General features: G+C 32.3%; 1 protein-coding gene across 6 annotated transcripts; it reads right to left on the reverse strand.

The window, feature by feature from the left end:
- Positions 1-656: 656 nt before the first annotated feature.
- Positions 657-15,880, reverse strand: LOC135134654 (uncharacterized). Of its 6 annotated transcripts, none has more exons than XM_064063387.1 (4): positions 15,683-15,789; positions 4,884-5,077; positions 1,357-1,711; positions 657-1,307 (listed from the first exon to the last, which is right to left on the reverse strand). In XM_064063387.1, exons 2-4 carry the CDS (start codon positions 4,901-4,903, stop codon positions 804-806), a joined length of 879 nt encoding a protein of 292 aa, XP_063919457.1. In that variant the 5' UTR covers positions 4,904-5,077; positions 15,683-15,789; the 3' UTR covers positions 657-803. The 6 variants fall into 6 exon arrangements, with proteins under 6 accessions (XP_063919457.1, XP_063919456.1, XP_063919459.1 ...); XM_064063386.1 differs by lacking the exon at positions 15,683-15,789 and adding an exon at positions 5,129-5,305; XM_064063389.1 differs by lacking the exons at positions 4,884-5,077; positions 15,683-15,789 and adding an exon at positions 15,802-15,880.
- Between the last annotated feature and the right edge of the window lie 1,781 nt (positions 15,881-17,661).

Here is a 17,661-nt window from a genome sequence, read left to right on the forward strand (position 1 = left end):
GTATTGTTAAAATTTGGATAACGAGTGTACGTGTTACAACATAAATAGGCTCTGACTGATTATCTGGTCCCGGGGCATTGTTCAAATATAATCAGAATCACAAGTCAAGTGCTAAAAAGATTATCGTTATGATTATTAAGATTCCATTCTCATGGTTGCTGTAACTATTATTGAAAAAATATTGTACCTTAACAAAAAATTTCGTGATATAATTAACCTTACGATACAACTTTTCTCTTTCTCAGTTAAACGAGACTGCAAAAACTTTAATTGAAGTTACATAAATCGACGATGAGTTTGATTTGTTCCACAACTTATTATGTAATATCAAATCAAGTCTTCACAGTTCTGTTCAGAAACACACAATTTTCATTGTAAGTCTAATAAGTTGAAAAAACTGGCATTGAATTAGTTATGTAATCTCAAAATAGAGTTTATTTGTTTCGCTTATATTGAGGAAATAATATATTTTCAGAAAACATTAAAAACGGTTCTAAATAGGCTACAGTACAATAATTATAGCAGGTGATCCACAGTTTTCGAGATATTAAGTATAATTATAGCAGTGTAGCCTTCGCCCATGCTCTATTTCTAGTTAATAATAATAATTTATTTTCCGTGCAGGTAGTAGTTTTTAAAATAGTTTTATCCTTCACTTGAGAATTATTATTTACTACAACTAACGACTCTAATTTAAAATCGATCAGAATAGTTGTCTCTTTTTGAGTGTTAGTAGTAGTCATTTATTATTATAACTACGTATTTACATCATCAGACTAAATAATAAAATAAAATAAAATTTCCTAAATATGTTGATGGCTATGAGGAAGATTAGTGATTGAAGTCCCCAGACTGCTCTTCACCCTCCTCAGTTTAATTTTATCCCTAATTTGTAAAAGTCTGGACGACCTGTCGGATTCTTTTCGATGTATTGGAACGTGACCGCCCATATTCTGCACTCTCGCACGCTCCATTTGCACCACAGAGTACAAATCGTACACAAAAGCAGAAGATTTAGGCACCGGACTCGTTAAAGCAGCACTGGGTGTTCTAAACATCGAAGTAGACGCTTGATCATCGGGAGTATCCAGATAGAACTTGGGCATGGACTGCTGCCTGATTATGGGTATCTCCTTCGGTTGATCGATTTTTAAGTAAAGACTCTTTGACATTCGTCTGTCCTTGAGAGACTTGCGCCGAATTTCGACCTCAGGCTCGAGATTCTCAGGTTTAAGGGTTTCTAATTTTGGCTTGTCAGGAAGATCAGGCGTGTCAGGTTCGGGTTTCGGGGCTTGCGTTAGTTTTTTCTAGAAAACAAAACAAATAGAAAAAAGTAAGATCTAGATTCGTTTTTACCTCTTCCGTGTCGCTGTCGGACTTCCTCTTTTCAGCATGATTCCCGTAGTCTTCCTCGCAACTTTCTGAAATTCTGGGAATCGCCCTGGTTATTTCTTGTGGTATAATCCTGTTCCTTACTTCGTTTTGCCAGCGCAGTTTTCTCGTGGGTTGTTGAACTATGGGTTTCTCCTCAGGTAGAGGATCTATCGTTACAATGGCTCGTCCGGCTATCACAGATACGCTATCATAAAATGCCAAGTTATCGAAGCAGTTGTTGTTTTTTTCTTCTTTTTCTGGGACCTCGTACAGTGCTATGCTTTCGTCGTAACAAAAGCGCTTTTCTATGAGATGCCAATAGCATGTTTCCAGGCAACTGAAACAGAAAAGTGCGTTTCACTTGACCCGCATCGAAATGAAATGGAACAACCTCATAAACGCAAGGTAAAAGCACAAATGATGACGACCTCAAGCTACACCCATTGGTATGCATAAATAATGTAGAGCAAAACATATTACAACATTGGAAACGTTATGGATAAGGTCTTTGGAAATTTATTGAATTGGTGACTTTGCAGATCAAAAATACGAGTGACACATTTTTTGTAAGGTTTCTCAGTCAATAATAATATAAAAACGTGAATAATTAACAAAAATCGGCATTCCACTTTGTTAACATACTTCGTAGAACTGGAACTGGGAAATTACACAGCAATTAGTGTTGTCATCAATGGTTTTCTAATTAGTCACAGTTCCTTTTGTTTCACCATCCGTTTTGGTAATTAATAAGAAAAATACTCGTTGTTTTTGGAGGTAAACATAATGGTAAACTTACAATTAAATGTTAATTAACTTCGTTTTACAGCGGAAGTTAATTTGATGATGATTTTCCCAAGGTTAGACATGCAAAAATTCGCATGATAAAAGAATAATAGCTAGAGGCGTGTAATGATTTTTCTGTTCACTGGAGCTGACTAGGATGGACAATGTAAACAGCAACTAGTTTTAAAACTTTTCTTTATTTTTATTCATGAAGATGAGAAACACATTTTTTGTTTTCAAATTTAAATAAATATAATGTTTTAAAAACTGTCGACGTTTACAGATCAAACAAATACGTATTCAACAATCATGAAATAATAATAAACCTTTAAATCACATTCTCTCAGACATGTAATATTCTTTGAGAAAATCGTGATGAATCACATCTCAAACAATCTAAAGTGGCACCTTTATACTGACGTAAAAGTAATCTTAAACATGTCGATTTATTATCTTTGGCAACAAGTAAGGTAATAATATCAAATTTCGTTGATGTATTTAAACAAAGTTTACACAGATCTAAGCTCATCCTGAATAAAATTACTAATCACGCAATAAATTACAGGCTTTATTGTTTAATAAATTTTAAAAACACTTACATGATGGAGTGTGTCAAGGACAAAGTGATGGAAGATCACTCGTTTCCGGTATATCGAAAAAAAAAAAAATTACTCATTTAGGTAATAGCTCCAAGTTATTTCATTTTACTGGCGTTTCATTTAAAAATAACACACCAAAACTGTATTTTTTTTCAGAAGACTCCATATATACGAACGTGTGGATTATTATTATCGTCTGGAATTTTTTAAAACAACTGGGATTTAAAAAAAAAAAAACTATATTGCAAAATTCGCTAAGCGGAAAGACATAAAAATTTAATAATGCATCGTCTTATGTGTTCAAAACATTCCATTTGCAAACTGATATTTTTCCATTTTATTACATTTTTTTCTAGATACGTTTTTTTGACACTAATTTTATTGGAATTTATTTTTGTCTAACGTGCAATTTCATGTTTTACTGGAATTTCACAATTTATGGAATATGAAATAGACGATTTTTAATTTCTGTCTATCGTAGGATCGTAGGCATTTCAACAACAAATATGGATTTGCTTTAAAAAATTAATTTGAGCTATCAGAAGTATATAAAAGATTCCACAAAAGAAGCAGTTTTGGTTTTTGCTTAAAAAAAAATTCTGAACATTAATTGAAAGTAATTTTAAATTGTAAACTTAAGCGAGTTCAAACCGAGGATGACAAACAAATTGAATTCCACTTAGTCTGGAAAAGACATTTTTTTCTGCTCATAGGAAAAAAGCAAAACTCAACTTGTTACAGGGATGATATACAAATATTCTAAAATTTCACAGTTTTTTTTATATTTTCAGTACATCATAATGAAAATAAAAAATCTATTAAATATGAATACGAAGAAAAGATTTGTCTACATATTTTATTTTTAAATTTTGATTATCTAAAAAAAAATTGCAAAATACTGGCATATAATTTGGAGTACGTTGTCGCGGGATCGATAGACATTTTTTAAATTTCCGGTTTTAATTTGAGATTAAGTTTATAGGAGATTAAAAGATAAACCGATAACCTCACAATTGTAAAAACATTGATAAAAAGTTAGTCTAAGGTTATTTAGACAGCACTTCCCTCGTACCTTAAATATAATCGAAAAAATTCAGTTTTTCGAAAAATTATAAAATTTTATTTATTTTATGATAACATTGATAACGCAGTCCCACTCCACTACGAAGCAGTTGATGCACAAACGTGATATCAGCTGTATGAGTTACGTGGAAAATATTGCACAACATTTTTTTGTAAATTAACTGTGATAAAAGCAAAGCAAATTCATAAACCACGGGTACAAAAGAATTTATAGATAACTGTTACGATGCAAAATGATGAGGGGATATCATAACATTATTGGGGGGATGATTAGACATATTCTGGTCAGCGTTTTACCATCTACATAATATTCCTAAAATTCAGATAAAATTTGATTAAAATCAGTCCGGTAGTTATTTCTACTTCTGTACCAGATATGTTAAAATAAAAAACATGCAAATATTTCCATCTTTGAAAGTGATTGAGCAATAATTTTTTAGATACAACTTTTTTTAATATTAGTGGCAAATCCAAATATGTAAAAAAAACTTCAGTGTAACAAAAAACAGTTTTTGGGTGTTAAAAATGTTATGAGTGTAAAGAACACTTTTCTCACAATGATCATGAAAATGCATTGCGTAAAAGTCCTAACTGAACGATTATGCATTTAACTGCAACCCCATTTTATGTTGTTTTAATTATTCTAAGCAGACACTGGTTTCAAGATAGACAAGTTCTATGTTTTCACTTAACAAAAGTTGTCGACTGACTTGTGTAATATGTAAATAATAGTAGTATTGCATTACTTTAATCCTAACACTTAAACCTGAAATAAGCACTGCCACTAAATAAAACTATTTAAAAGATTACGAGATTTAAAATTATACGACACAACAAATTCATTTAATATTTTGCACATTATGTAACAAAACACTAAAATGTCTATAATTCCTAAGGTCACGTACTAATGCTACACATTTCAAAAAAATGTTGACAAGTGTCTTATCTAATTTATTTCACGGAGTAAAGTGTAACGGAAGCGTGGTAAGTTAAAATAGAAAACATTCTTACAAATTATAACTGCAGAAAAAAATTAACACTTACTGCTGAAGACATTTGCACATTCTGTCTCACAAATACCACCTCAAGTCACTACAACCTCATAATTCTCTGTATTTTCTACGTATCACTTGAAAATAATAAAGCAGGTGATTAACAGATATGACGATAAAGTTGATACATCGTAATAGTCCATTTTACAATAGATGTCATTTTATAAAACAAACGAACACATTTTCCTACAAAGACATATTGCTTGTAAAACACACCAGCACATTACCTTGAACAACCTATTTCTAATTGCGGTCTTATCGGTTTTTTACTGGCAGTGCAGCAGAGTTTGAATTTAATTTGTTGCTATTAGCAGTAATTTTACAATAAATGCTAAACACCGTGTGGCTTGGGTAAACATAAATTGTTGACGCGACCCATTATGTATAAACGTCTTAAACTGTCTTAAACTATCATTAAAATCATTTATCTTGCTTTATTATTATATGGAGGGTCTTTAAATTAGATCTTGATATCAGTAATTTAACGAAAACAATAAAATGCGCACTTGAATTATGGATACAGATACGTCATGAGACAAGGAGATTTATTGTTATATTTTTCCCGAGATTTACATTTTTTGGCTGCGGGAACAAATAAATGTGTTCATTAAATTTTATGCGATGTTAAAGTTAAGACAAATAAAGATGTTGTGGCGTCGAGAGTTGCAATGATTTGTTTCTATTAATACAATAGTAATGCACAATAATGTTTTACGTTGATGTAATTTCAGGGAAAGAATAAATTTTATTTTATGCGCGCTTGTTCAACAACAAAAAAATTAAACGGACATATCGTTTACGAGTTCCGGTTTGTTTAATGCCTATTTATTGTCGGTGGTAATGCTTACGAGTAGTTTGAACTATTTATATTGTTCATTCTAATAAAACGTCATACGTTTGAAAATTGGAAACTTATTGGACATTGTTTTGACTCGTCTTTAGTGCCAAAAATGAAGAACGAACGTCTTATTTGTTAAGGTTTCAAAAAAAAACCCACTTTCATAACACGCACATTAAATTCTACCTGGGAAACCGCTGGCCGTAATTTGGAATTTTCTAAAAAAACTAGATTTTCGGAAAAAATATACACGCGAACTTTTTTACTCATTAATTGATGAAGACTTTCCAATAACGTCATAGTGTTACTTTCACAGCAATGAATAATTATATTTACCTGAGAAAAACAAACTTTACAACCGCTAAGTGCGGCTTGACACTTACTCAAATTTTGTTTGGTTTTCGGACAAACACAAACGAAGTAGTGACGCATTTAATTAACGTTGGTCTTACAATTTCCCAAAATTTATTAAATTGAAATCTTTAGAATCCATACATTTCTCAGAAAGATATATGCTTATTTCAAAAGTTGCCACGAAATTTTAGTGTTTTTTTTAATAATTATAATTTTTTGGTTTTGTGACAGTTACAGCTCTTTCCTTCTCCTTATACAGTGTGTATTTATTAAAAATAAAAAAAGTACTAAAATGGTACCCTTTTTTTTAAATGACAAACTAAAATTATTTTCAGGTGAAGAAGTTCTCTGGTCGTACCACACAATTTATTAACTTAGATATAGCATCCCTAAGTTATTTTAATTTTCTTCTTTCAACATTACAATGCTTCACAATATGGATAGATAAATTGATAAGATAAATTAAGATATCGCTTCATTGTAATAACAATAAAGTTGATAGTGTTTATTAACAAATTTTAAAATGTACACAATTTTCAGATAGTTCCATCTTTGCATTGTTAAAAAACTGGTCTAAGTTATCTATACAGAATTTCTTGCTCCTTCTTTCAAAATTAAACCGCTTGTTGCTTAAATAAAAAAAAAATATATTGAAAAAAAGCCCAATGAATGGTTCGAACACACGACCTTCGGGTTATTTGGATGCCTGGGGTAAAAACATAAGTCGGGTTCATAAACTATAAGTACAACAATATGCTATTTTATAAAATTTAAATAGCGTTTATTAAAAAAAAATGAGAGGACATCATCAAAGTGTTGGAGGGGTGATTAACCAAATGTTGGTTATGTTTTCGTATTCTATGAGCCATGAAACGTCTATAAAACATGAAAGTAGTCATTCACCGAATGTCTAAAAGTAGAGTAACTCGGCAATACAGAATTCCAAAGAAAAAGTTGTTAAGCCAAAGTACGGACCAATCAGGGAATGTCATAATATATAGGCTATTCTGTTAAAAAGACCAAGTTGTATGTATCTTGCGACTCAAAAAAAAAACCATTGTTGACAATAATTTTAGTTTACGCTGTTCAAAGAGCATATTTAATTGTATCTAAGTATTATTTATGCACTACTTGCTATGAAAATTTGTCCCAAATATTTATCAGTATTTATACGACTCATTAAACATAGCTCCATTGCTCATCAGATTTCACAAAAATTATAACGCAATTTTTAATTTTTTGTTGTATTTTTCTTTATTTATTTCAACAAATTTTCAGTTGCTTTTGGAATGAAAACACTTTTTTTAGCGCAACGTTTCGGAAGTGGCTACTTTCATCATCAGAGTTTACTCAATTATATAATATATAACTTATATTTTTAATGAAGCGCTCATTGTGTTGAATTTTGTTGTCGTCCATAATTATTTATAATTATTTATTTAATTTCCCTGTTAAAGATTCTAAACATTTTTTTGCCATTACTGTAAAAACCTGTTTATGTTACTAAGAAGGCGCTTGAAATAGAAAAAAAGTCAAATAATAAAATTGTTCTTTAAAGACCATATATTAAAATTATTTTCAACGATACAGAGTGTTCTGTTTCTAAGGTGTAACAGGCAACTTAGTTTTTTCAAATGATATACCTATACACTTTTTGATTTCCTGATTGACCTCTTACTATTCTTTATAACAACAGTTTGTTTTAGGAATTTCGACGCGACATTGCTAGGTTATTATTATTTTTTTGAAATTTTTGGCAATGGAAGGATTTAAAAAAAAAATGGCAATAGTATAACGAGGATGGGATTCGAACTCACGCATACACAACTCATTCAAACTCAGCGCTTGAACGGACTCGGCTACGATGCATTTAAATATCGATTGTATAAAACATGTAGCGAATATTGTATAAACATTTTTATGAAGCAATTGTGAGTAAAATTTAAAACTTAATTCGTATTCATAAACCACAAGCGTAGGAGTATATAATTTTTACAAAATTTAAATAATGTTTAATGTACAAATTTTGAGGGGATGCTATCTCACATTGTTGGTGGAGATAATTAGACACATTTTGGTTAGCGTTTTACCATCTACACAATAGGTTTACAATACACATAAAATTTCTCAAGAATTGGTCCCACAATTTGGAGATTATTTGTCTAAGAAAAATCGACACAGACGACAGACACGGAAACACGAAACCTATTTTTTCGTACTCTAGGGATCATGAAACGTCGAGAAAACATGAAAGTAGACATTCGTCCCAACGACCCTATCCGTATTTCCTTACCTTATGCTCGGGAAGTAGACATTCAAGAAAAATGGAATAATGGGACAACGTTACATTGAAAACATAAAACCTCGCAAGAGATTAATAAGATTATTTAAAAATATATACGATTTTCTATTAAAAAAATATATAAAATATATGCTAAAAGCTAAACAGTCTGTAGGTTCAGTCTAAAATAATAAAGTGCACGACTTTTTTTCATCTTTAATAATAATTAACTGCGCCCCTAAATACTCGCCCTGTATATTTATTTTTCCAGGCAAGTAAAAAAAATGTACAGGGTGAGTTGGCTAAAACGGGAGACCTCGAATAACTTTTTTATTTATGAACCTATGTGAATGGAATTTTGTTGATAAATATAAATTAACATGAAATAATTAATAGAAAGCAAAATAATAATAAAAATAAAATTGTCCTTTTTTTTTTATTGATATGAATTTTAATTTTACTATAAAATTGACAAAAAAATACGCTGTAAACTTTACACTTTTACTATTTGCTAAGATAAGACTGATTTTGGCAAATCACCTACTCTGAAAAAATAAAGGGCGGGTGGGCGGGGCTAGTACTTACTAAGAAAAAACTGATATTGGCAAATGGCATACTCTCGAAGAAAATAAAGGGCGGGTGGGCAGGACTAATAAGTATATATATATACAAAATCAATCATATCTTAGCAAGTGCTAAGATAAGATTGATTTTGTCAAAGACTAAAACCAGGTATGATATCAGGTTCTGATCAGATCTCAAGTTTCATAATTAGGGATTGCAAGTACCAAATTGTTAAGACACTCCTATTAATATCTATAAACCTCTTGACACAGGGATTTTCCCTACAAAGTGGAAAGAATCGAAGACCTGTCGTATCTTGAAAATCGGTGATGCATCTAAAGTTGAAAATTGCAGACCGATTTCCCTCTTTTCCAGTTTTTCTAAAATTTTCGAATTAATTCTACATTCTTATATTCATCCTGTAGTGAAAAGTCACATATCAGAAAGTCAGAATGGTTTTTAAATTGTAGATCCATAACGACAAACCTTTAGCAAAAAAAAACACCATTTAGCAAAATCGCCTTTATTTTTCTAGAGGGTGTAATTTGGCAAAATCAGTCTTATCTTATCAAGTATTAGCCCCGCCCACCCGCCCTTTATTTTCTTAGAAAATAGGTCATTTGCCAATATTTTTACTTCCCGAGCATAAGATAAGGAAGTATAGTAATCGAGTTCATCGGCCGAATTGCCACTTTCATATTTTCTCGACGTGTCATGATCTCTTGAGTACGAAAAAAGGGGTCTCCCGTTTCCATCTGTCTGTCGGGTGTCTGAATCCACTTTTATTAAACAAGTAATCTCCGAAACTACTGGACCGATTGTTGTCAAATTTTGTAATTAGGAATACAATGTAGATGGTTAAACGCTAACTAAAATTTGGCTATTCATCCCCACCACCAATGATATTGACGTCATCTCCAAAATTTATAACAAAAAGTTTTTTAAAATCTTATAAAATAAGATACTCATGCACTTGTGGTGTGTGAATAAGTGTCGAACTGTATAACAATATTTTGTAACATAACTTTGAAACTCCACAACCGAACGCTCTGAAAACCTGTAAATATTTTAAGTTTTATTCGTTTATCCCTTCCGAAAAAATTGATAATGTCATCACAAAATTTTGCCGAATAAATTTTATCCAAAATGTGCAAAATATGATGAGTCTATACTTGTACTTTATCACTACAATAAAAGTTATAAAATTTCTTATACAGGGTGACTCATAAAAAATAATGAAAGGATCAATTTATTTTATTGATTAAATCGGAAACGGCTCACTCCGTTTTCCAGAAAATTTGGGAATTCAATACTGTTATTATTAGTATTACACTACACCTATCCAAAGTGATATACGTGTCTTTGTAAAAATGTTGATAACGTCATCACAAAACTTTGTTAAAGGAAAACTGAATTGGAACGTACGCTCAGCATCCTTCTTTACTTTAACGTTACATACACATCTCTATTTTAACTTATAAGGCTTCTCATAAAAAAAATTAAATCCGCATATTCAAATTTTATAATGTCTCGAAAAAGCGGGATTTGTTTTACTGCATTTCAGGGGCGAGGGAAGTTCTGTCGAAATAACCTTCGAGCAATTTTTTTACTTTTGATACGTTTTATTTGTTTTTGTAAAACAATGTTTTCTTAAAACATTTTCTGCGCTTTATTTTCTAAACACGTTGTTATCAATGCAATGAAGCATTTATTTTTGAGACTCATGAAATTATTTCATTCATTATGCTTTCTGAATAATCTGATCCAACATTTTATCAAATTTTACTCAAAGTTGCCCTAGCGAAGAACAGAAAATGTATTATTTTTTTTTAGCTGACTCACCCTGTACACAAGTCAAAAAATCTTAATCATGTATCGTTTTTCTGCATCATCAAGAACGCCGTTTTCATTTAAAATAAAAAAAAAATGGAAAATTATTAATTTTCAGCTTTGTAAGGACAATTGTGAAACTATTAAATGTATGGCGAACAATGAACAATTAACCATTCGGTAAGTGTACTTCACAGTCGCAAGTCACAAGCTATTTTGATACATGAAACATTGTATAAAACTCGCTTAGAACTCGTCATTTTGCTCTTGGCGTGGTGTCTACATCGACCTTTCTTCAGCTGAACAATTTTCGCGCCTTGGGCAATGTGATTTAGTTTTCACACTTGCTTAATAAATCACTATTCCAAAGTCGAGTAGTTGTCTATTTTAGGTCATACAGTTAGGTGATTTGTTTTGACATATGATTTCAGTTTAATGTGATAGTTTAATAGATTACCATTAAAATGACGTTGAATTTTATATATACTGCATTGCATTACTAGCAAATTTAAAAAAAAAATAACAGTACGGATAAGCTTATGACTTTTTAGTTATTGACCTATTTGAGTAAATACGTAGTAACTGATAAGAGAGGACATAGTTTCATATTTACAGTAAGGTGTTGCTTTGTTAATTGTCTGCATTCAAACAAAGTAAAACTTTTTAACTAATGAATTTTACACATAATTAATTTCCAAAAGAAACAAACTGCTTCAATTTTACAAGTCGTTTAAGAAATGAGTCCACTGTCAACCCAGGAGATTAAGGTCGTATGATTGGTTCTCTACTTTTATTACACACATAGGTATATAGATTACACGTGACCTTACTAGATAAACAAAATTAAAACATTGCCTTCTTTGAAGGAAAGCGTCAAAAGGAAATGATGAATAATTTTGTTTCACGTAATCCTTTCTTCCTGAGATAATCGATAAAATACCTGTTTTTCGGAATAAATAAGCTATTATTCATTAGTTCTGTTGTTACTTTGTAAATAAACCGGAACTCATTCGTCTGTTTAAGTACATTCTGCCTTTTTTGGTGTTATTACATAATATATTACTAGCTGACCCGGCCACGCGTTGCTGTGGCTAAAGTTTTTGTTATATTACATTATAGTAAACAATCTAAGAGGAACAATAAGAGAACATCAGTCACGGAGTCCACTATGCTTTTTCACACAGATGGTATTTGTAAAAAAATATGGTGATATTCTTATTTGACTTTCTACTACTATAACCCTTTAGTAAGAAAGTAAATAGATAATTGTCAAATTTACCGGTATTTGGATCATACTGTTTGATATTAAGGTGATATTCATCTTGTCCTTGCCAAAATATCAATGGATATTGTAGTGCGTCATATGAACGGTGTAGATCCGAAATCGTACTGACAGTGTTGTCTCGCCGTGTAATTTTTATAGATCTCTTGTCAACTGGATCACCAACCATGATAACAGCAACCTCATCAACAGTTGGAGCGTTGAATCTACCAGCATGTTCACCTAATGGTACTTTGTCGGCTTTTATGACGATTTGATAATTGTCATTTTGCAGTCGTGGCGAAACTCTTTTGATCAATTGAATTAGTTGATTGTGATCTTCTAAAAAATTTTCCAATAATATCACAATTGCTCTTTCCTCTGCTTGTTCAATAAAATTATACAGGCACCGAGTCGTCACGCGCTCTTCACAATCGCCCATAAAATAAATTTGAAGAAATTTCGGATTGTTATCAGGCATTGGCATCAGTGATCCGATTTTATGGTAGACCTGGCCTTGAATTTTGAATGTAGTTTCAAAATTACGTCCATCGGATGCACGATCGCAAATTTTAGTTGCCCCAAATGACGTCATTTGGAAGCAAGAATTAAATTTGCGTATCTTACGCAAAAATAATTTGGAATCATCTGAATTGCCAGTAAGAAGGGATAATAAAGGCTCCGGCGGAGCGGGTAAAGGTGACAGCACAACTTTTCCTGATGCGCAGCACATGCCGGCTGCTTCATTCCGAAATTTCAATGCCTGACAATATTGACATACTTTATCCATTCCACCGATAGCAATTTTTGAATGCGCTGAGTAGTTAATATCTGGTGCATATTCAAAGGCAAGCCGAACGAATGATGCACGTGTTAATGAGCGGCTGATCCGTTGCCTTTGTCGATCTAGTATTCGTACTGTAGCTATGTTTCGTTCTCGTGCCGCTCTTGTTCTCGTAATATTCTGTTGCCGACGTTCGTCACGCTGTTCTTGAGATTCTTGTGCACGACTTTCTGCAATCCTGATTCTTTCAGCTGCATTTCTTGTTTCGATTTGTTCTGGTAATTGCTGAGCTCTTTCAACACGTTTGCGTCGTGACCCTTTGCTGCTCGCGTTGTTGAGGTTAGATTTTTTCGGTGGCATCTGACTGACAATAATAATTTAATCAGTTATAATATATTAAGTGCATCGCAATGTTATCGATAATTTTGAGCAACAATAACTCGAATGCTTGTTGCATTGAAAACGCACGAGTGCTTTAGCACGAGTGCATTTTTCTTAGGCAACAAGCATGAGAGATTATTGTTGTTCAAAATTATCGATTTCATTGTGATGCACGCAATATATTCAACAGATTATTGCAAGAACAAACATTTTAAAAATAATTTTATAATGATTTACGAAGTAGTTTGGTGTGCGATACTATGGCGACGCAAGTAAATAAGAACAGCCATTTTGCAAAATTTGTGTGGGTTTAAAAAACCATGTCCAATTTTCGTTTTGGTCGTAACACGCCAAAAGAAATTGATGATTCTATTACAAACATTACGCCGCTAAATACGAAGAACTCACGAAATTCAATCTGGAGGCAATTTGAGAAGTTTTGCGGTGAACGCAAATATGTTTTTGATGGAAACACTTCCACGGAAAAACTAGCATTCATCCTCAAAGATTGGGGGTACAATATGAAAAAAGTCGATGGTAATGACTACAAAGAAGCAGTAATAAAAACGATGTGGAATGTAACGGCAAAGCAGTTGCAAGAACTGTATTTCAATAAATTTGGTATAAAGTTTGATCCTTTTGTTGACCTGGAATTCAAGGGTAGTAGAAATGCACGCGACGCAAAACGCCGGAACCTACAAATACAACCGGAAAAACGCAAAACTAGTTCCTCAATTTTGACTCTAGAAGAATACAACAAGATTCTAAAGATTTATAACGAAGACACGCCAGATGGTTTACAGAAAATGTTTTTTTATGTGGCTGGATTAGAATTAGCTTGGAGGGGATGTGAAGGTGTTAACGTTACTATCAAACATTTTAAGGAAGAAAGTGATAATTGTGGTTTGCCTACGGGGCGAATAGAATACAATTGTATTTTTTCCAAAACAGCTCAAGGAGGTAGCCATAAATTAACAGACAGCAAATGGCTTGCAACAAACACCACAGATCCTAGAATTTGCCCTGTTAGGTAATTAAATACTGTTTCAAATACAAAATAATAATTATTTTATTATTTAAGGCTCTACAAAAAAATGCTGAGCAAGAGAGGTAAACATATAACCACCGATCGTTTATTTTTAACGCCAAATCCTGCATGGAGAGAACCTAGTTCTGTAGGATGGTTCAAAAATTCACCCGTTGGAAGGAATGAAATGGGGAAATGGACAAGAACCGCCGCAGAAGAAATAGGCATCGACATAAAGAAAAAGAAGATTAGTAATCATTCATTACGGTCAACTGCAGTGTCGCAACTTGCAAAAGCGGGAGTCGGTGAAGAACAGCTTATAAAGATTACCGGTCATGCCAATACTTTCTCCATCAAACCATACCTTCAGCTCGATGGAGATCATCATTATCAAATGATTGACAAATTACGCGCCAACTCAACGGCTATGGAAGAGTCTAATAACAAATCCACAAATTGCGCACCGTCTGCTTTGGTACAAATGTCTAAAAATATAGTTACTACTTCACCAAGCACACAAACCCCTGTAAATTACTACAACTGTACCATAATTAATTACAATTCTTAGTTTCATAATTAAATATTTGGTTAGTAACCTCTTGTTTTTTTTTGCAATTAACTGGTACTTGCTTATCTTATAGTTGGCACATCTGGCTAGTGATAATTATCGGTAGTGGTAATTGCACAGTGTGCAATTATCACGTAATTGTATGCTGATTGGTTGAATTTACAAATATTGACGCGTTTGATTGGTCAGTTGACATCATGTGACATGTGAGTGCAATAATCGTTTAAATATTAGAAACCCAGTCGAAAGGTATCGACATCTGTTAGAATCATTTGGAGTTAACAGATAATTGTGACTGTCAAATAATAGCAGACAAATAATTAGCAATAAATTAAAATTGCGACTATAATTTGAGATTTAAACTATCCTATAACTCAAGTTGGATCGAACTGCACATGGTGTGCGAATTTTATTATAATCGGTTAAGTGGTTTAGCAGTCCATTGAGGACCAACATTGTGACACGAGATTTATATATATTAAGATATCTCAATTAGAAAGTTAAAAAAATAGATGGCTATATGAAATAACAAAAACACAGAGCACAAAAAAACCTGAATTCATGTATGTGTGGAGGCGGAATACGACAATAACCTCTCCCCGGCCCATTAACCTAGTTTTCTCATGAGATACTCATCAATGAAAACTTTTGCCTAGTGATTTTTACTTTCCCTTAAACTATAATGTCGTATTTCGCGCATACATAATTAATTTACATAATAAAACACACCAAAGTCCTACAAAGTACAAACGCTCATTATTAAACTGTAACGTGACTCTTGTTATAATAGTTCAAACTCTAAACACAATATTTCACCGTCTACATGAGCTATTTATTTTTTTGTGTAAATATATCTAATTATGTAACATCAAAATCAACAAAAAGTACGTTAATGTTTATTACTGCCAGTATTTGAAAACGTTTCCGTAATGGTGCTGGTACGTTTTACAACAAAAAACACACACACTACACTTTGAAGCCCCCACACAATAACAAAAATTTCACAAAATTTTTAAAACCACCTCATAATTCCTGGTTCATTTTAAACGCGGACGAAGCGCGCCAGCGTTCGACACAAACTGATCCGACTCCTATAACTCATGCCTGACTTAATTGCAATGTTCCTATATAATTCTGACATTGAACTTATTCCTTTCACTGGCTGAAGTTTGCCTCGTTTTGTTGTAATGGTGGTTTCACTACAAACCTGTGTTATTCACCTGCATGACAGTATTAATTTTTTGTAAAAAACTCCCTGCTTGAAGGCTTCCGCTTTGTGAAACAAGCTTGCTTTTTGCAAATGGCTACGAATCGAGATTAACGCAAAACGGGTAATAATTAACTTGTTTACCAAACAATTTCTGTGAATTCGATCAAGTTATGACTAACCGGATGAGCAACATTAGTGTATGATCCCAGGTTTCGAAAGACGCAGCTGAAAGAGTTGGACGTTTTGATCTTTGACGTACTTGGGTAACTTGGGAAAATACCGGTGCTACTAATTTGTTTGAATCGTGTTTGGAATTGAGGTATTCGTGGTATTTCCCAGATTAAGATATTTTCGAGGTTTTGTGAAATACGAGTTCTTCAGAATATTTACAGTTTCTGGTATATCTCTTTCCTAAATTTTACAAACCCATCTGCTCGCAAAATTAGAATATTGGCACAAGGTTCACTAAATAACTTTTTAAAATGACGTCGTAAAAATTTTGGAGGTAAATATACTAGTTTGATATCACCAAACATAACGTTAATGTATTTAGCGAAAAATAATTAATAAACGATAACTAAAATAAAATTATTACACACTATTTTTTAATAAAAAATTCAGTCGTTAATTTTAATATTGTAACAATAATAATTATAATGTAATTGTGCCGCCCTTGTTCTAAAAAAATTAAATGTGCCGTTTCCGAGATAACTGATAAAATAAATAAGTTCATACATCAAGATTTTTGTGATATGGTGCGTAAACATTTGAAACGTAAGATTATTATTAAACCCCAGGTAAAGGAACATGTTATGCTGCACGTTTAAAGTGAGATTTTCTGGGTAAGATTTTGTCATAGTCAAGGATTTTTTAGTGGGGACAAATAAATATGTTAAGTTTAAACCTGTGATCCTAGAATTTAACTTTTTTTTCTTTAATCGGTAAATTAATTCGCTGCATTTACTAATTGCTTCCTCGTTTACTAATTAATAGGTACATAGGTAATGCATCGGGACATGTTTTTCTGATCAAACATCATCAACTTATCAAAATAGTTTTATATTCTTTAAATCAATAAAAAAACAAAAATTACTTGGATTGGCCATAATCACTAATCTATTCAGCAAAGTGGGTGAAACTCTTCACCACTCATTTTCTTCTGGTCTCCTGTTGTGACCACTCGATTACATAAGTCAAGTTTCGTTCATTCGTAATCGTAGATTTTTTTTTCCCTGGCGTTTTAAATTCGAAGAATTAATGATATTTTATTAAAATGAATTACAAATGAAGATATGAATTCAAACATTGTTATGAAATTACACAATTAAACGATGAAACCTGAAAATATCACATTACACTAAAACTTACAGTCAGACTCTAGAAGTCTGTATACAGGTGGTCACTAAGCGCGCGCTTAAGCCGTACCTATAGTTCATTGAAGACTATATAAATAAAGTTATTTGCAACTATACAGAGTGTTCTGTTTTTAAGGTGTTTTTTCAAGTCGAATACGCTATATATTTTTGTAAATTCTGATTGGTTTCTTCTTAAACTCTTCATACATTATAACCGTAGTCTCTTTTCGAAATTCCGATGAGATATTGCCAAGTTATTCCAATTTTCTTGAAATTTTTTACCAGGTTCATTAAAAAATCGCAATAATTTTATTTAT

The sequence above is a fragment of the Zophobas morio genome, unplaced genomic scaffold, assembly GCF_036711695.1.
Source record: "Zophobas morio isolate AGI-343-1 ecotype UQ-CSIRO unplaced genomic scaffold, CSIRO_AGI_Zmor_V1 ptg000023l, whole genome shotgun sequence".
NCBI lineage: Eukaryota > Metazoa > Arthropoda > Insecta > Coleoptera > Tenebrionidae > Zophobas > Zophobas morio.

Bases quoted from the DNA above. Each gene is read 5' to 3' on its own strand.
- LOC135134654 (XM_064063385.1), bottom strand. From the start codon at position 13,163: ATGCCACCGAAAAAATCTAACCTCAACAACGCGAGCAGCAAAGGGTCA.